The sequence below is a fragment of the Typopeltis vanoorti genome, chromosome 4 (assembly GCF_054136105.1).
Source record: "Typopeltis vanoorti isolate ZY-2024b chromosome 4, IOZ_Tvanoo_1.0, whole genome shotgun sequence".
Taxonomy (NCBI): Eukaryota; Metazoa; Arthropoda; class Arachnida; order Uropygi; family Thelyphonidae; genus Typopeltis; species Typopeltis vanoorti.
The window spans coordinates 116109867-116131233 of record NC_143552.1 but is presented as its reverse complement, the minus strand read 5'-3'; the positions used below and the strand labels follow the sequence as shown (position 1 = coordinate 116131233).

The 21367-nt window shown below is 38.6% G+C and overlaps 1 protein-coding gene across 1 annotated transcript in view; it reads right to left on the bottom strand.

Annotated features, from left to right (window-relative positions):
- Positions 1 to 709: 709 nt before the first annotated feature.
- The window catches only part of LOC150107627 (neprilysin-11-like), a 190674-nt gene continuing 170016 nt past the window's right edge, over positions 710 to 21367 (bottom strand). The window contains exons 14-15 of the mRNA XM_090392140.1: positions 7800 to 7915; positions 710 to 928 (exon numbers count right to left, since the gene is read on the bottom strand). Coding sequence (XP_090248266.1) covers positions 710 to 928; positions 7800 to 7915 — 335 coding nt within the window. The remainder of the gene's footprint in view (positions 929 to 7799; positions 7916 to 21367) is intronic.

The following is a 21367-nucleotide window of genomic DNA, read 5'->3' as shown; positions in this document are numbered from 1 at the left end:
ATTAAGCGGTACGCAGTGAAGAGAGACGGCTCAAATGTGCCGCCATCTCGTGGTCTCTAACCCTAACACAATATATTTAATGTCTGAAATAATGTGGGTTCTACGGTCGATTCTCTTGAGTTTACAGGACGAAAAACCCGAGTTTCCGGGAGGAAAAACCTGCTTGCCCGTGCCAGAGATCGACTAACTCGGGAACCGGTCGAAAAAAGGCTTAGAAAAATTTCCTCTAGTCGCCGACTAGACTCGAAACCAAGACTTCCTTCGTGCGGCCTAGCGCGGTGGTGTGCAAACGCCACATCCACTGAGCTACACAGGCTCCTAATAATAATAATAATAATAATAAATAATAACTGACTCTAGACTGCAATTAAATAAACAAAAATTTAATACCATAAAAACTCCACAATACAAATTGGTATCAAAAACGAATAGCCAAGTATTTCATCTCCACACATGATGAAAACCAGTGCCATACAAATTATTAACAGACATGTTACCAGTCTTGACTATAAAACAAGCAAGTAAAAATAAAACAATTTAATCACATACTGAGTGGCCTCCACAGTACCATCTTTTTTCAAATGTCATGCTTAAATCCTTCATTCATCTATTTTATTCCTACCTTACTTAGTCTTCATCTTGAGAATATGCTCGAACATTGCTGATGTTAAATATATTTTAATTGATACCCAAGAAGAAACTCCTCTTTTCATGATATAACTTCCAGTTGTCTAATCACCACCTTGTAGTTGCATATGTATCCTTTCTTCACAGACGTTCTCATATGACTGGCTACAAAACAGGTAATCACCTCTAAGTCATTCTCACCAAATGGAGGAAGATTAGACACTCTATTCACAAGTATGTCCTCTAATGATATAATCAAATCATGACTCTCAATCCTTGTGTGCCTTCCACCACATATTGCCTAAGAAAAAGTTGTCCCTTAAGAACTCAAGAAATTCATTCTTCTTATTCCTGATCCTAATCTTCATTCCAGTTAACATTACCATAATTAAAATCACCTATAACAATCACCCTTCTGTTGTTTATGAAACCAATCTGCCTATATATATTTCTTTGTCTCTATTCTCCATATTACTCTGCATTACATATAGCAACACAAAACTAAATATCTTATCCTGTCAACCTTCACATCACATAATACTGCTTCAAACTACTGCCATTATTTTCGCTTTGTGTCTCAACCCTGTGTAGATATAATCCCCCCCTCTACTATTCAGCAGTAATTTCCCCCCCTCCTTTCTTTCTCTTCTTATTCTCATGAAAAAATCATAACCCTTCCATTTCTATTCCAATCAGGAATACCATTCTCACCCAACCATGTTCCACTTATTCCAACTATTTTAGGTGAATAAACTCAATCAATGCAACAATTTCATCTTCCTTATTTCGGATACACCTGCTATTCATAAATAAGCATAGCCAATAAAGAATTTCTTGGTCTATCAGCCCTACAATCTGTGGTTTCTCCACACCTTCTCCTGTTTGCCCCCCCCCCATAACTCTTTATCCCATATATCTCTCCAGATTCAACTACTTCTCATGTATTCTGGGCCAATCATTGTGTTCATATTCCCTCCTGGAAAACAGACTTTGTTCACTGTCTCATTCACTACACCTTTAATAATAGAATTTCTTTCCATATAGTACTAATTTTGATTCATTCTTTTATTACTACTTCATTTATTATTATTATTTATGTGACACCTCCAAGGAGTCCAACGACTCATCGAGGGAAGGCACCTACTCTACAACTCTCCATCTCCACCACTCAATCCACCAACTATGGCCAACCGCAACTACCATCATCAACTACACCAACACCTACTGTCCACCACCACTAGTATCTTCATAGACAATCACAAACATCCATGCCCATGGTGGGATTCGAACCCACAGCCTTTTGGCTGGAGAGTGGATACACTAACCACTCAAATAAAAGATAGTGGTTAGTGTATTTTATTTTTTATTTTAATCTTTCACGCCCTTCCATTTGTATCCACCAAACATATAATCTCTCTATGCAAATACATCGTACCATTCTCATCTTAATCATCTTGTTCTTCAACTGTTGCATTCTGGCATTAAGTATAAAAGATACATTGCTGGGTGAGTTATCAATAATAATGAAAGAAAAAATATCAATGAAAGGGCCTTTCATAAATTAATATCAACAATTACTCCTACTTTTGGAGAATGTGAGAGATAAGTAGAGTTTGTTGAAGGAGGGCATTGTGAATGCTAGAAGTGTCGTCACTGAGTTTAAGATTAAGTATAAAAGATACAGTGTCGGTTGAGTGAGACCTCCCAAAATGAATCCACTGACTCTGTGGGACAAGGGGAGGGCTTATTATTAATAATAATAATAATAACAGAAAAATATATATATCAATGAAAGGTCCTTTTATAAAACTGTATAATTTTCTTCGTTTTATTCTTCAAATTTACTAAATGCCAGTTACATGCTACTGAACAGAGCAATTATCATTGGATTTCGGACAAAAAATAAACCATTTCCAGGATATACAGTAGATGACTCTAGCTTATCGCAAACCATCATAACTAGTTCATTTACTATTCCAAACTATTTCACTAGCCTGATCAAAACCTCATAAATAGGATGCTATCAAAAAGAAATTCATTATAACAAACTAACCACTATAACAAATCATTCATGAAATTCCTATGTATTTGCTATATTGATAGTGAATTATGCATAATAATTCTAAGATACCTTAGAAGACACACTATATTAATGAGTTCCTGGGCTATCTCTATATATAATGTTCTTTTGGCAGCTTGGTTGACCAAGTTGTTAGAATATTACTCTCCACCCAATAGATTTCTGGAGTTCAAATACCAGCATGGGAATCAATATGTATAAATATCTTTAGGCAGGACATGAAATTCCGAACTTTGCCATTATGGAATCCTGGAATCATGAACAGTAATTGTTCTTGCCATTATCCCATTTCGCTTGGGTCAGCTCTCCTAGTCCATAATCGCTAGAATATTCTGTATTGGGTAATAGATGTCTCTAACTGGGCAGATTGGAGGACTTTATTTTTATTTTTTTATAAGGGACATCATGTTAAACTGATTTACCACATCCCCTTGGTTCCATATACATTTCCATTACCTTTCATGTCATACCTTTCATTCAAAGAAATAAATGCTGCTTGGGAACTGACAAAGAAATACATAATAGCATCAATGTATGAATATATTCCGAAGACCAAAATGCTGAATAAGGTAGATGTAAAATGGATGAATAAGATAGCTTAGCTTAAGCATGAAATCTGGAAAAGTATTTTGGAGGCAGTACAAGATGAATAACGGTAATAATCAGTTACATGAAGAGTATAAAGAGCAAGCCAGGAGAGTTACTCAGTAAGGAAAACAAAAGTGCAGTTTAAGCAGAAATTGGTAAATCAGGCAAGGAAAAACCCTAGAGAGGTTTTTAGATATATGGCAAGTAGAAGTAATGGCATAGCTGGGGGGGGGGCACTTTGAACCTTACCCTATACGTCGTTTTGACTTTTTATAGTATTTTTGATGTATATTGAGTGGAGCGGCAAACTCACGGACTGTCCTGGATGGCAAAAGCTCTAGAAATACCACTGAGTAGACATTGTTCAGGTATTCAGTGGTCAATGTCTAAGGGTGTTTCATCCTGATCAGGATGGAATCATGAGGAAGGGGCAGTATCCCGAAAAAGGAAGGTTACTAGTGGTGTACCGTAGGGGTCAGTTTTGGGACCATTTTTGTTCAATTTGTATGTTAATGATTTTGGGATGGGTTTAACTAGTGATATTCAGCTGTTTGCAGCTGAATATCACTAGTTAAATTGAGGAGAGTCAAGTAGCTGTTTTGACCTTGCAGGAGGACTTTAATAGACTGCATGAACGGGCAGGTAAGTGGAACTCTCAGTTCATTGTTGCAAAGTGTATGGTTTTTGAAATTTGGTAAGCAATGATAGGATGTAAAGTATACACTCAGTGGGGAAAATTTGAATATATATATATATATATATATATATATGAGAGTGTGGGATTGATAGAAGAGGGGGAGAATAGAAACAGTAAGAGAGAGGGGAACAAGAAGAATGCAATGGGGGGGGGGCTGGAACCAAGTATAGAGAGATGCTAAGATGGCAGGTAAGTAGGGGAACATAGTGTGAGAGAGAGAGAAAGTGTTAGAGGAAAGAGAATGATGGATGCAGATGAGCAATCAAGAAACAGAGTGGTAAGAGATGTGATGTATAGAGACTTGTTGATGCAAGATACAATGCCAGAGGAGTGTTTGACTGGAGGAATGATAGAAAGTGTGGCTAAGGCAATTAAGCAGGGTGAAAGAGTGGATGAAATGATTATGATAGTGGACACAAATGACTTGAGTGGCAGTGTAAATCAGGTGGCGAAAGATCTGAGATTCATGCTTGAGGTTGTACAGAAGAAAACTCAGAGAGGGAAGTGTGTGTGTGTTGCCCAGGTATGATAATGACGAGCTGAGTAGAAGAGCATTAATAATGAATAGCATGATAGCCAGAATATGCGAGAAGACAGCCTTGGAATATTTGGATACTTTGAGTGCATTTGAAGACAGAAAGGAACTGTATGCAAGAGACCGGTTGCATTTAAATGAAGAAGGATGCAGGCATCTTGAGAGATTGCTGTTCTCTGAACAAGTCAGCGTGTCACTGCAGGGGAAACTACAATTACCAGGATGGATGGTCGCAGGAGTGGCCTCTTGTTGTAATAGGTACTTGAGAGAAGGGGAGAATACATCAGGTAATGCTGAGTCCAGTGGAGTTAGGAGGGGATAATGATAGGTATAGACCAATGACATTTTTGTGCTTTGTACTAATGCCACGAGTATCCAGAATAAAGGAGATGAATTTGTGGCATTGACTGATAGCATCAGCATGTCCAAAGATAATGGGGATCTCTGAGATGTGTTGAAGAAAGATGATATAATAACAGAAATAGAAGTAGCAGGATACAGCATTTATCGAAAGTATAGGTGACTTATGTCCTCACAGAGTGGAGGCTTTGGAGGGTACTAACACTAATGGTTTTGAAAGCATATGGTGTGAGGTAGAGGTGGACAGGACAAGATATTTAGTGGGGTGTTACTACAAGCCAAGGAGCATAGAGAGTGAGGAGAAGGAGATGTTTAGACAGTTGAACTTGGAAAGTGAAAGAAGAACGATTGCTATGGGAGATTTTAACTACGGCAGTATAAATTGGGAAGTGGAAAATGCATGTAATAATAAGGGAATGGAATTTCTAGAATTCTTCAGGGACAAATGTCTTAGGCAACATGTAATAGAAGGAACACGAGGTTCAAGAGTTTAGGATTTGGTCATAAGCATCAGAAGCGCCTACTTATAACTGAGATGGCATCTCTTCCCCCAGTTGGAGAGAGTGATCATGTGTTTTGACTTGGAAGATGAATAGACATGCAGGAGTATCAAAGAGAAGGGAATATATCTAGAATTATAAGGTGGGTGATTATAATAGTCTTAGATATCAACTTGGGACAGTTCAATGGCGGGAAGAATTAGGGCAAGATATCATTAGTGCTTGAGAAATTGTGAAGGAATATTTGTTAGCAGCAATAGTAAACTATATTCCACGAGTGAAGAATACATAATTTGGATGACAAAGTGGAAGACAAACAATATCAAACAGGAACTGGGGGTGAAAAAGAGGTTATAGAAGAGATATAAGGAGAGAGAGATGGAGAGCAGCTACATGAACAATATAAGACTCAGGCCAGGAGAGTGACTAGTATGGTAAAGAAAACAAAACTGGAATATGAGAAGAGATTGGCCCTAACATCCAAAGAAAATCCTAGGGAATTTTATAGCAATGAGAGACCATTAGTAGGAGAAATGATTGTGGAAGACGTTGTGGGATAAAAATGGGAATAGAGTGACTGATGCAGAGGACATAGTAGAGTTGTTCAATGAACACTTTATTAGAGTATTTCATCCTGGAGAAGTAGGTTTTAATACCAGAGGAATAGGGCAGGTTCGAGGTTTAGAGGTGCAAGAGGAGAGTGTGCTTCAAATACTGAGTACTCAGGATGTCAGTAAAGCTGTCGGACTGGATGGCATTTCACCACGGGCTTTGAGAGAATGTGCTAAAGATCTGACAGCTCTGATGACCTAGCTTTGCAATGAAAGTCTGGCTGTGGGAAAGGTACCCAACGAATGGAAAGAAGATACAATAGTGCCATTGCATAAGGGCAGTAGCAGACTGGAGGTGTCTAATTATAGGCCAGTTTGTGTTTCACCAGTAGTTGTTAAGATCTCGGAGAAATTAGTGAGAGACCATATACAGCGTTGTGCAGATGAGGGTAATCTGTAAGAATCAACATGAATTTATTAAGGGGCACTCTTGCTTTAGTAATATGATTGCCTTTTATAATAAAGAGACAAGAGCAATTGATGAGGGCAAGGCATATACTGTCAATTTTTTTGATTTTGCAAAGGCCAGGGTGCCACATGATAAGCTGATATTTAAGTTGCAGCACATGGGTTTAGATGCTGGGTTAGTCAACTGGATTCAGGATTGGTTGTCTGATAGGTATCAGAGAGTTGTGTATGGTGGGGCAATATCAAGGAAGCATAAGGTTACAAGTGGGATTCCACAAGGCTCAGTACTGGGACCTGTATTGTTTAATCTTTATATCAGTGACATTGTCAATGGATTGCAGGGGGATATTCAGTTGTTTGCAGATGATGTGAAGCTGGGAAGGATTATTATTAATAGTGCAGATGTGGCAGCCCTGCAAGAGGATTTGAATAAACTAGACAGATGGACAAATGAATGGGGGTTTCAGTTTAATGCAGCAAAATGTAAAGTCTTGAAGTTTGGGATACATCGATAGGAGGCAGCATACTTTGTTGGAGGAGCTGTACTGAAGGAGGTAGGGGAGACAAGAGATCTGGGAGTGATGAGTGATAGAAACCTGAAATTCAGGAGCATATTGCTAAGGTGGTGAAGGTAACTCAAAGGATTGCTGCAATACTGAGAAAGGCACTGCCTGCAGAGATTAGAGAGTTGACATTCCATTGTATAAAGCCCTGATCAGACCATACTTGGACTATTTTTTCTCAAATTTGGTCCTGAGGATTTGAAGGGGATAAATTAACTGTGGAAAGGTTACAGAGGCAGATAACAAAGATGGTTTCAGGACTATATCAACTGAAGGAATGTGGACTGCTGAGTTTGGCAGATAGAAGAAGAGGTGATATGATTGAGACTTTTAAACTGTTGAGAGGTAGTTATAGGGTTGACACCGGGGAGTTATTTCACTTGGTGGAACAGGGGGGAAGGAGCAAGAACAAGGGGCCATCCCTGGAAGTTACAAAAGGAAGTTGTGAGCATGAAGGTCAGGAGTGGTTTCTTTGCATGGACGGTGGTTGAACCATGGAATGCATTGCCTGATAGAGTGGTTAGAGTACATAGGTCAATGCTTTCAAGGAGTGGCATGATACACTTTATGTTTTCTGGGAAAGACCTCCCACTAAGTGTCTTTTGACTCCATGGAGGCCTGAATCATAATAATAATAATAACAACATACTGGTTAAGAATAATTTTCTTTACATTAGCACTTTCAAATAACTGTCAAAAAATTGGCAAGAGCATAACTATTTTTTTTCTAAACCAATAGGTCGAAAAATATAAAAATGTAAACATTTCTATAATTACAATATGCTCACCATAAAGCTGAAGTAAAGAATATGAAGGAAAATAATACTTACTACTTGATTAGAATTTATCCAATTTGTTGTTAAGTTCATGCTCTGTTGACAAGCAATATAGTTATCAGTATCTTCTTCACCACTTTTGCCATCTTTTTCTAGTTTAGAATATATTTCTGTTGAAACATAAAATTACATAGAATAAGACTTTGCTGATACAATATCATTTCATATAACAATCTGTTACTCAGGTACGAATTGTTTCCCTAAATATAAACATATTCATGGTAATTAGATCATGTAATACAAAGGCTATGTATTACATAATTTGAAGTACACTTTAATTGCACAAAATGTTTTTCACATGCAACCCCCCCCCTCCAGTTCTTCAACTAAGAGGTTACTGGAAACAAAGATCCAAAATTGGATTGACAACATTTTAGAGGACACATTGCTAAATTGCAAGGGCAGAACAACAAATTCTGGAAATGATGCAGATGACAGTGATTTTTAGAAGTAAAGAGATTATGATTCCTTTCTATAGGGCATTTATTAGGCCACATATAGACTACTGTGTACAAATTTACTCACCTAATTTTGAAAAGGATCAAAAGATATTGGAAAGAGTCCAGAGGAGATCAACTAAAGTGGTTTCTGGTCTCTGGAATGTTGAATACAAAGAAAGTTTGAGATGCAATTTACAAAGTCTAGGGGGATTGGAGGAGAATATGATAAAGACATAAATTAGTAAGAGGGATTCTTGTCAGCTGAATGCTGAAGAGGTTTTTTTTCAGAAAATAGTGGGAGGAAGAAGAGGTCATCCCTGGAGGCTGTATAAGGAGGAGTAGGAACAAGGGGGATGAGCAGCAGGTTTTTTGCATGGAGAGTGGTTAGTGATTGGAAAGCATTGCCCGAGAGTATAGTGAGTGTGGAGATGGTGAACATATTTAAGGCATGGTATGATAAACAGTGTATGTGTCAGTGAGACCTTCTGCAATAAGTCTCTTGACTCCATGGAGGTTTTATAATAATGATTATTATTATGACAGCCTAGTGATTTTGCTGTTCAGGTTGTGTGTGAATAATTTAAGTCAAACCTACTGTTTATTTGTAACAATACTCTAGGGAAAAGATATACTTCTGTGATACAGTTTTTGAAGTTCACATGTAAAAGAGAGAGAGAGAGGAGGGGAAGAAAGCTCTTACCTGCAACCTCATATTTAACTGATACCAAAGCTCAGCTGCACAGGAAATTATGTAATGTCATTACCTGTACAATTTAACAAATATGCAGTTTAATATACATCAGCAGTTGCCAGAAAGAAAATTTTGCTTTTTGCTTGGTAGTAAAGGATTTGGGATAGACTGAACACAAAAATATGTTCAATAGGAAAGACAGACTTAATGAATGAGACCTACAGAAGGTTCGATTTCAAATGAAAAATAGAATTCAAGATTATTATTATTATTATTATTAAACAAGACCTCATGGAGTCAAAGACTCATCTAGGAGGTCCTTTTATCTCACACACATCTCATCATACCGGGTCTTAAACACATTCAAACTCCTTGCAGACACCACACTCTCAGGCAAGGCATTCCAATCATTCACAACTCTGCACAAAAAAAACCTGCCTCTCACTCCCATACTCAGACCCTCTTTATACAGTTTCCAGGGATGACCTCTGGTTCTCCCCTGATCTCCCACTATTCTCTGTAGAACTTCTCCACCATTGATCCTATAACAACCCCTTACCAACTTGTAGGTCTCTATCATATCTCCCCTCTTCCTTCTCTCCACTAGATTCTGCAAATTACATCTTTTCAATCTTTCCTCATACTCGACATTCCAGAGGTCAGAAACTACCTTAGTCAGTTGCCTTTGGACCCTTTCCAACATCTCTTCATCCTTCTGAAAACCAGGTGACCAAATCTGGGCACAATAGTCCATGTGTGGCCTAATCAAAGCCTTATACAATGGAACAAGAATCTCCCTACTTCTACACGTCAGTGTCCTCCTCATCATTCCCGGAGTCTTTGTGTTGTCTTCACAATTTTGGCGATGTGTCCCCTAAATTTTAGATCCTTATCCACTATCACTCCCAGATCTCTTATTTCCTCTACTTCCAACAATATATTCTCACCAAGCATAAATTCTGCATCCCATCTTTGTTTTCCAAATTTTAAAACCTTACATTTTGCAACAATGAACTCACATCCCCATTTGCTTGCCCAATCACTCAATTTATTCAAGTCTTCTTGCAAGGCCACAACATCTTCACTACTCTTTATGGTTCGTCCCAACTTTGCATCATCTGCAAACGACTGAATATCTCCATCCAAATCTTCGCCAATATCATTAATATACAAGTTAAATAGTAATGGCCCTAAAACAGATCCCTGAGGCACTCCACTAGTGACTTTCCTTTTCCTGGATATTGCACCCCCATACACAACTTGTTGATACCTATCAGATAGCCAGTCTCCAATCCAATGCACTAATCTAATACCCAACCCCATCTGCTCTAGTTTGACTGTCAACTTATCATGAGGTACTCTATCAAAAGCTTTTGCAAAATCCAAGTATATTACTGTGTATCCTTCTCCTCTGTCCAAGGAAGCAGTCACTTTATTGTAATAAGTAAGTAGATTACTAAAACACGACCTCCCTTTAGCAAATCCATGCTGTCCATCAAAGATTATACCATTGTTGTCAACCCAACTCTGGATCCTAGTTCTCACAAGCTTCTTCCAACAACTTAACCACATGTTGAAAGTTTATTTTTCACGTGGTTAGAGTATAATAAATTTAGTTTAATCCTTTATCCAAGTGTGAGCAAACAAAGTTTGCGCCTGAAAGTATCTTCAGGACTAGGGCAAGGTGATACAACACCAGGGCAACTCGTTGCAAAGGTGTAGCAAGCTACCAACACTCCTGTCTCAGTATCTCCTTTAATGCAAAACACATCTCCTTGCGGATATGTTTCATGTTATGCATTAAGGGACGGGCCACTACCCAGACTAGTTTCGACCTTTATTGAGGTCTCTTCAGTGGGAGCCAGGCCCAAGCTGAGACAAGCTGAGATACTAGGCAGAAGCATTCGTAGGTCATCTCTACCTATAGGAGTTGCCAAATGGTGTGCCACCCTTGACTATCTTCTAGTCCTGAAGATACTTTCAGGCGCAAACTTTGTTTGCTCACACTTGGATAAAGGATTAAACTAAATTTATTATACTCTAACCAAGTGAAAAATAAACTTTCAACATCTTTCTCTAAATCCAGAGTAATTTATTAAAAAAGGGTGGCACACCATTTGGCAACTCCTATAGGTAGAGATGACCTACGAATGCTTCTGCCTAGTATCTCAGCTTGTCTCAGCTTGGGCCTGGCTCCCACTGAAGAGACCTCAATAAAGGTCGAAACTAGTCTGGGTAGTGGCCCGTCCCTTAATGCATAACATGAAACATATCCGCAAGGAGATGTGTTTTGCATTAAAGGAGATACTGAGACAGGAGTGTTGGTAGCTTGCTACACCTTTGCAACGAGTTGCCCTGGTGTTGTATCACCTTGCCCTAGTCCTGAAGATACTTTCAGGCGCAAACTTTGTTTGCTCACACTTGGATAAAGGATTAAACTAAATTTATTAAACTTAACCACAACACCTGACACACAAATAGGCCTATAGTTTGATGCTTGAGTTCGATCACCTCCTTTATGAAGTGGCACAATCTTGCCCTCCTTCCACTCTTTAGGGACTTGACCAAGTGCAAGACTCGTATTAAAAAAATATGTCAAGGCAGGTGTCAACTCTCTGGCACATTCCTTCAGAATACGCGGTGATATATTATCAAGTCCCACAGCCTTATTTACATCTAGTTTACTCAACTCCCCAAACACCTCTTGCTCACTTACAGTCAGTCTCTCCTCCCCATCATCAACTGCTCTTAATCTCTCCATGAAGTCACATTCACAAGATTGAAAGATCTTTATGAACTGCTCATTAAGTATCTCCACCACACATTCTGCAACAGCTGTCTTTATACCATTTCCTCCAATCAATGTCATCCTTCCATAATCATTCTTTCTTTTGCTGGCTACATATCGAAAGAACTCCCTAGGATTCTTTTTAGCTTCATTAGCTAACTGCTGTTCATACCTCTCTTTAGCTACTCTCACCAACCAAGTCACTCTCCTTGCCTGGTCTTTGTAGAACTCATGAAATTGGTTACTTCCACTTCTCTTATGCTGCCTCCACAATGCCCTTTTTCTCTGTATTGCATGCTTAATCTCTTTATTCATCCATCTCACACCTAACTTATTTAACCTTCTCACCCGTGGTATACATTTAGACATTGCATCCACTAAATATTTTTTTGAAAATCCCCCAAGCTGCATTGATCTCTTTTCCAGCTAACTCCTCATTCCATGCTACACCTGCAAGCTGTCTCCTGAGCTTTTCATAATCACCCCCCTTGTAGTTCCACATATACCCTTTTTTCACAGGGGTCCTTGCACTGCTGGCAACCACCCAAGTAATCACCTCATGGTCACTTTCACCAATTGGTGGATGATTTGATACCTCATTGATAATTACATCCTCCGATGAGATGACCAAATCCAAGATCCTTAATCCTCTTGTGCCCTCTGTTACATACTGTCTGAGGTAGTTATCCCTCAAAAACTCAAGAAACTCATTTTCTTTACTTCCGGTTGCTATCTCTTCATTCCAGTCTATATTGCCATAATTAAAATCACCCATAATGATCACCCTTTTCTTATTTGCTTGGCTTATTTGACTATACATTTCACTATCACCACCATCCACATTACCAGGTCTATAACAACATCCCACCAAGTATTTGATTCTATTCACCTCTATCTCACACCATACTGCCTCAAAACCATTGGCCCCATTTCCCTCTTGCATCTCTACCTTGTATGGACATAACTCTTTCTCTATCATCAATAGCACTCCCCCTCCCTTTTTACCCCTTCTATCCTCACGAAACACATCATACCTTTCCATCTCTATTCCTGTCAGGATGTCATCCTCATCTAACCATGTCTCACTTATTCCGACAATCTCTGGGTGCACAGATGCAATTAGTGCAACCATTTCATCCGCCTTGTTTCTTATACTTCTAGCATTGGTATACAAACACAACAACTCATTTCTGGATCTACAGTTAGTTCCACTGATACCACTCACTCGATGTGATCTCTCCATGCTGGACTGGGGCCATTTTCCTTTCTGCTTCTTCATTTTAGAACCCTTTGCAATTCCATCTGTTTCCTTTTGATCCCTGATCATCCCATTACTTTCCTGCCTACACATTCTCTCGCCTCCTCTTGGAGCATCCACCTTTCTCACGCTGTGTATCCCTGTCCACCCTGAGCCTCCCCATTTCCCTGCTCCTCTTGCACACCCATTCTCTCATTTTCTATACTCATACCACTCACTTCCACATTCATTTCCACTCCTTCAATCTCTCCTGTCTTACTCTCCTGCTCTTCCACATCACTCCCCTCTCGATCTGATTCATTCTCTCTATTCACTTCTCTACCTTCCAGCAGCAGTCTCTCCAAGCGACTCACACCATAACCACTCAAATGCAGTCCATCGCTCCCATACAGCTCACTTCGTCCCTCAAACTCATTCCACACATTAACAAACTGTACTCCCATCTCCTCACACATTTCAGCCAGAATATCATTCATAATCCTTGCTCTCCGCCTCATTTCACCACAATCATACCTAGGCAACACACTGACCACCCTTCCTGTCACACTATTCTCCTTTATCTTTCCAAGCAGTCTCCTGACATTCATTTTGACATGCTCTTTGTTCTCTCTCAAATCATTCGTACCAATTAATACAATTAACTCTTTTGCTCGTTCCCGCCTCATATTCAATGCCTCAATCACTCTACTCATTTTACTGCCTGGAAAACATACCTTGTGCATTTTATCCTCTAGCACACCTTTAATAATGGAGTCGCCATACAATGCCACTCGCTCATCTTTTGTTAACTCTTTCATGCCATCATGATTTATTTTAATAGTTTTGACCTGAATTCTCTTAATTTCATTCCGCATCCATTTCATTTCTTGCTTCATCCAATCCAATTCACTTTCTGAACCTCGCGACACATTCACTCTATCATTAAATCTTTCTAACTTTCTAACTCTCGACCCCCTCTTCTCACTTTCCCTCTCATTCATCCTTCTTTGTTTCCGTACTTTCGGTCCAACATACGTCCAACTTTCACTATCATTCTTCTCACTTTCACTCTCACATATCTTTCTTTGTTTCCGTGCTTTCGGACTAACATGCGTCCAACTTTCGCTATCATTCTTCTCACTTTTACTGTCATTCATCTTTCTTTGGTTCAGTACTTTCGTTCCAACATGCGTCCAACTTTTGCCATCAGTCATTCTTTTTTCGCTATCATTCATTCTTTCGATTTCTGCACCACGCCATTTCTACTTTCATTCGTTCTCTCAATTTCGTTTCTTTCCGCCTCACTTTGGTCCCTTTTAACATCCGTTACGGTTGTCAAATCGCTCTTTTTCTTATTTCCTGATTTTTTAACATTTTTTCGCCTGTCTTTCCCGCCATCCTTCTCTTTCAAACGTGCACTCGCGACACAATCGGTACTAGCACTTTCTGTCATCAACTTCATATTCGCATTCATCAATTCCTCGTTCAGGTCACATTTCGCACACACCCTTCTTCCATCCGCACTAAACATCCACAAATCATTTATGTAATCGAAGGAATACATATAACAGACCTCACACTTAACGAACCGACTGAAATCCAAATTAAAATCATGGAATGACAATGCCGCCGCCATTTTTTTTTTTTTTTTTTTCTCTGCAGGTTACTAGGTCTAATATTAACGTTTTCGTATTTAGTTTAAGCAAGAAAAAAAAAAACCCACACTAATAATATCGGTAGCGTACAACGTTTACAGCCGCTCTTACTTAAACAATTACGCATATATACTTAATTATTCCTAGTAAAACTTATCTGAATCAGGAGCTCTTCAAAACACGTTCGTAGCGCTTGACCCACTAGCGCCCTCAGATAAAACTGGATTACTTTTGTTATTTAAGTGTGAGCTTAAATTGTTCAGATATTTGTTCAGTGATGAACACAGAGAAATAAGGATGACATTTTTGTTTCTCCCTGGCCAAAGAACTGATCAAAGAACTTGGGTAACCCTTATGTGGCCACATACAATATTTTACTTAATGTTCCCATAAACTTCAATGTGCAATTTTTAGATAATCTAAAAATATCAATAAGAAACGAAAGTTACCCTTTGCTTGAGAGTATACAGTTATATATAAATGTCAGAAATTTCACAGGTATGTCTGATCCTTCTGCAAATAAGAAATCAGTGGCTGTACAATGAATTAGATGATAAGGAGTACTGACAAGTAGAGCATAAGAAAGTGGTCATACCTACCAGAGTGCAAAGACTTGATCAGAACATAAATGAATTTTTGTGCACAAATTTGGTCAAATGATTTCCAGTGCAGTAAGGAAACTCTGTAGAGAGTCCACAGATGAGTAACTAAGACACTCTAAGGAAATTTGTTAGCAGTTAAGGAAATGCAAACTACAGAACTATATATTGAAAAGTTTAAGTGGGGGGAGGAGATTATACATAGACCAGAGAAAGCAAGAGAGGCCATCACTGGAAGTTAAAGGAGAATGCCGCCTGGTCGAGTGGTTAGGGCATCCGCTTTCCAGCCAAAAGGCTGTGGGTTTATAGGCATGGATATTGTGATTGTCTGTGGAAATACTAGTGGTGGTGGTGGGTAATAGATGGCGTTGGTGAACTGAGTGATGGAGACAGAGATTTGTAGAGTAGGTGCTCTCTCTCTCAATGAGTCTTTGGACTCCCTGGAGGTGTCCCGTAATAATAATAAGAAGAACAAGAGAATGAGAAGTAAATTTCTTTTTTAATGAAAGTGGGAGATGAGTTTTCACACATCCACCACTTTCCATTGCACTATCAGAGCGGGGGGGGGGGTGTAGTGAATGCTAAGAGCATGATAAGTTTAAGGTTCAATATGATACATATGTTGCTGGTTGAATGAGACATCCCACATTGATCTGTGACTTTGTGAAAGTTTGTTTAAACTAATACAAATAATAATAATTTAATAGCTATACTGTTTCATTATTGTTCTATAAGTGGCATTTGTAGAATTGGTTTTATGCCATTAAACCATTATAACTTTAAATGGCCACCAGTATGGATTTCACCAATGTCATTCAACAGAGGATCTGCTCACCTATGTTACACACCTCTTGATAAGTGCTGTGGGAAATTTTATCAAATCCCATGGCACTTATCAAGAGGTGTGTAACATAACTGAATGATAGAAGCTTACTTAATAGGCCTTTGTGCCAGATGCGATCAATTAAGTAAGCTTTCATCATTCAGTCTGTCCTGTGACTTCTGCAACTGGGTTGCCAATTTTTTCGCTGAATGCCCATTGTGTGTGATAGTTGATGGTTCCCTGTTTTCTAACTCTGTAGCTAATGCTGGAGTCCCACAAAGTTCTGTCCTCTCACCCACACTCAGTTGACTACCAATTCAATTTGCAGTTTTGCAGATGACAGTACACTAGATTCCTTCTTATCACTTGACAAACACTGCACCAAACAAATCACCACAATCTGCAGAAAGCAATCCCTGCAAGCCTAAATTCTGATCTCCAAACCATTCTTCAATGAGGCTCAGATAACCTTGTCAATTTCAATGCCTGCAAAACACAGTCCTGCCTTATTTCTTGCAAAAACAAACCATATTATCCTAAGCTTACCTTTGACAACATCCAAATCTATAGGCAAGATGAGATCTCTCTCTCTACTTAGGATTATTACCTTGCCATCAAAACTCTCTTGGCATAATGTGTCCCGAGAGGTCAACAAATAAATAGGATAGGACTTAAATTAATATATAATTTTATCAAACGAGAGATTTGTAAGAAAAGGATGATACAGAAGGAATACCATATGCATAAGGATGATGTTGGTTATGAAAATTATTAATAGTGGACCAGAAGACTTACAACTGGTGTACAGAAAGTTGTCTGAGTATGAAAAGAAACTGATGCTGAAAGCTAAAGATAACCCCAAAGAATTCTATCTATATGTTGCAAGTAAAAGAAAGAATGAATATGAAAGAATAACTTTACTGAACACAGATGGTGATAGATGCAGAAAGGTTGTTCAACTAATCAGTGCCCATTTGGCTAAAAGCAACCTGGTATATGCAACATTGAGCTCACTGCTACCTCTTCGCTGGATGAGGAAACTCAGGCATATGAGGAGGAGGTATTAGAGTTGTTGCACAAACTGAATAAGAAATCAGCACAACAGGGATGGGATATCAACACAAATGCTAAAAAAGTATTCAGCTAAACCAGTTATTTCTTTAACCAGGCTTCTATAATTTGAGTCTCAGAACAGGGAAGATTCCAAAGGAGTGGAAAGAATGTATGGTATTCCCATTGCACAAGGGTGGTGCAAATGCCGATGTATTCAACTATCTCAATCAGTATCTCAGGAATGGTCGTGAAGATTTTGGAAAAGTTGGTTAGGACCCGCATTCGGAAATGGGTTGGCAGAATCTCTACTTTGCAATGAACAGCATGGGTTTACTAAGAGAAGTTAATGTTTTAGCAACTTGCTCACATTCTATAATAATGCTACCATTAAGCTAGACAAGGGAAATGTATGCAGCATGATACTTTTGGATTTTGCTAAGGCTTTTGACAGAATACAACATGGAAGATGGTTGCATAAATTGGAGATTATTATTATTATTATTGCACCCTCCATAGAGTTGACAGACTCATCATGGGAGGTTCATTCAACCAACAACATATTTATCATACTGAATCTTAAAATGTTTAACATTCTTTGCATTAACAACAAATTCTGGTAATGTGTTCCATTCAATGACAATTCTCCATGTAAAAAATTTACTCTCTCACACCCCTCTTCACTACAGTTTTACATAACTTCTAGGGATGATCTTAGTTCTTCCCCTCTCACCTTCTACTCTTTTTATAATCCCCTCTAGATTGATCTGATAAAATCCTCTTACTAACTTAAATGTCTCTATCATATCACCTCTCTTCCTCCTATCCACCAAACTCTGCAATCCACATTTCTTCCACTTCTCTTCATAGCCAGCATTCCAAAGTCCCGATATTGTCTTAGTCACTTGCCTCTTGAACCTCTCCAATTTCTCCACATCATTTTGAAAAACGAAGTGACTAAGTGCGGCCTGATCAATGCTTTATACAGTGGCACAACCACCTCCTTATCCCTACATGTTAGAGTACTTCTTATCATAGCAGCAGTATGATGTGCAGTCTTTGCAACACTAGCAATATGCCCTCTAAACTTCAGTCTACTGTCAACCATCACTCCCAAATCTCTATCTCATGCACTTTCTACAGTACGGCACCATCGATATAGTACACAGCCTTATATTTCTGCACTCTAAAATGCAGCACCTTGCACTTATTGATATTAAAACCACAACCCCACTCTTTTTTCCAAGTAAAAAGTCTATTCAAATCTTCCTGAAGGGAAGTAACATCAGCAGCGCTACTTTAATTCTTTTGAACTTTGCATCATCAGAAACAACTAAAGATCCACAGTCAGTCCACATGATATATCATTTACAAACAAGTTAAACAGCAGGGGCCCAAGAACAGAACCCTGGGGCACACCACTGGTTATCCACCTTTTTTTTTGAGACACTGCTCCATCATACACAACCTGCTGTTATGGTATTGTTCAGAGAGTACATCTCTGATCCATCTAACCAATATACTATGAGATTAGAGATATACAAATATACCTCTGCAGCTTGTACCCAAACTTATCATGTGGTAATCTATCAAACGCTTTTGTAAAGTCTAAGAATATCACTGTATATGATTCTCCCTTATCTGCATAACGTCACCTTATAAAAGGCAAGTAAATTACTAAAACAGGACCTACTCTTGACAAATCCATGCTGATCATCATAAAGAATGCTGTGTCCATCAACTCAATTCCTTACCAATCTCTCCAACACCTTGACCACAACTGCAGTTATACAGACTGGCCTACAGTTGGAGACTTCTGTCTTACAACCATGCTTGTGGAATGGTACTATTTTGCTATCGTTCCACTCCTTAGGAACCCTACCATTGCAACACTTTCATTAACACGTTTGCTGCCACGCTACTTCAACATAGTCTGTTCCCGTATGCCGAGCAATTTCACTTCTTCAAGGTCAGTACGGTAATCTCGTTGCCGGCAGTAAGCGTCATACGAGTATACTCATAGTTGGCTTGTGCAGAGCATATACCATCTATGAGAATACACAGTTTTGATGCTAGCTCCACAAGCCAAGCAATTTCAGTTCTTCAAGGTCAGTACAGTAATCTCGTTGCTGGCGGTAAGCGTCATACGAGTATACTCGTAGCTGGCTTGTGTGGCTGGTTTACCAACTACGAGTATACTCATAGTTGGCAGTGAACATGTTAAATAACTAGGTCATGGGTATAACCAACTGTGGTGCACATTCCTTAAAAATACATGGTGATATGTCATCCATTCCCACAGCCTTATTCACATCTAATCCGACGAACATCTGATATACCTCTGTTTCTTTCACTTCCAATTCTCCTAATACTTGTCTCTCTTCTATATATTGTACCGGGTCATTTATACCAGTATGATATAGGCTGATAAAGTGTTCATTCAATAATTCCACTATATCCTTTGCAGCTGTTAGTCTGCTGCCAATGACTATCCATCAATGTTAGTCTTCCATAATTATTCTTCCTCTTGCTTGCCATGAAGGGGAAAATTTCCCTTGAGTTAACCTTGGCCTGACCAGCCAATCTCCTCTCATACTGCACCTTTTCTTTCTATGTCATGCTCATCACCTTTCTAGCCTGCACTTTATACTCTTCATCGATCTCATTACCACCAAATATCTTGTACCTCCTCCATAACATTTTCTTTTCCAGCACAGCTTGCTTGATTTTGCTGTTCATCCATTTCACTCCCACTCTATTTACTCGCTTAACCCTCAGTATGCAGTCATACATTGCTTTTGTCAGATACTGCCTTGTGAGTTTCCATGTATTGTCAACATCTTTTCTGCTTGGCTCATCTACCCAACGTACTGATATGCTAACTGGCTAAAGAGCTTCCAATAATCACCTGCTTTATTATTATTACTTCCATATGTATCCATTTTTGGCAGTAACCTTTTCTTAAAGTATACATTTTTGGTCGTTTTTATAATAGAAATACAATTTTATTAATACAGACCAGTATTTTACAATAACCATTTATTAAAACCTACCAGTTTCGCCAGCAAACTGTCTGGCTTTTTGAAGGCATTACGGAGATATGAAAGTAAATGCAAATTAAAAGGAACATAAAAAACGTTGTAAACCAAACTAGTATCTATGGTTACACGTTTTGCGTGACAGAGATGGCTTATTGTTCTTATGCATGTCTCCTTATGAAAGAAAAGCAATTCTCAACTTGAAGAAAAATAAAGATATCATTATTACAAAAGCTGATAAAGGAAATTCTACAGTTATCCTCAACTCTAAAGATTATTATGATAAGTTAAACGTATTACTATCACACACTTCAACTTATAAAATCCTAGACAGAGACCCCACAATTAAAAATCATAATGAAACAACCAGCTACTCAGAAATTGTAACAATTGGCCAGAAGAAGTGAAGAGAACACTAAAATCCTCACATCCTATCACCCCAAGACTATATGGAACACCTAAAATACATAAACAGGATATACCTCTCCGTCCAATAGTTGATGGAAGATCATCACCAACCTACCTTTTGGCAAAACATCTTGCAAACTTATTAAATAATAAAATAAGATCAACAGAATCCTATATCAAGAATAGTCAATATTTTGTAAATAAACTCCAAGCCATTAAGATTGCACCAACTGACATGCTAGCCAGCCTAGATGTTGTATCCCTTTTCACCAATGTTCCAGTAGAAGAGGTAATAAACATCATCCAAGACATCTTTCCTCTAGACATCACACAGATGTTTAGACACTGCCTTCAATCTAATTTCTTCAAGGTTAACAACACCATATACCAACAATTAGAAGGCCTAGCAATGGGAAGCCCACTATCACCATCTTGTGCAGACCTTTTCATGGAAAAACTTGAAAAAGAAATTCTCTCTGCAATCTCTCCGAGACCATCTGCATGGTGGAGATATGTGGATGATATATTCATCATATGGCAAGACAGCTTAGACAACCTTAAATCGTTTGTGGATCAACTCAATACATAGCAAGATAAAATTCACTCTGGAAGTAGAAAACAACAACCAACTGCATTTTTTAGATATTTTGATAAAAAAACAACCTAACAGTGTCAAATTATCCATTTACAGAAAGCCCACAGATACTGGAAGATATCTTCACTATACTTCAAACCATCACAAGTCACACAAACTGAGTATTATCCACATGTTGAAACATAGAGCCAAAAAGTTTATATCAGAAGAGGAGGATACACAGAATGAACTCTCACTA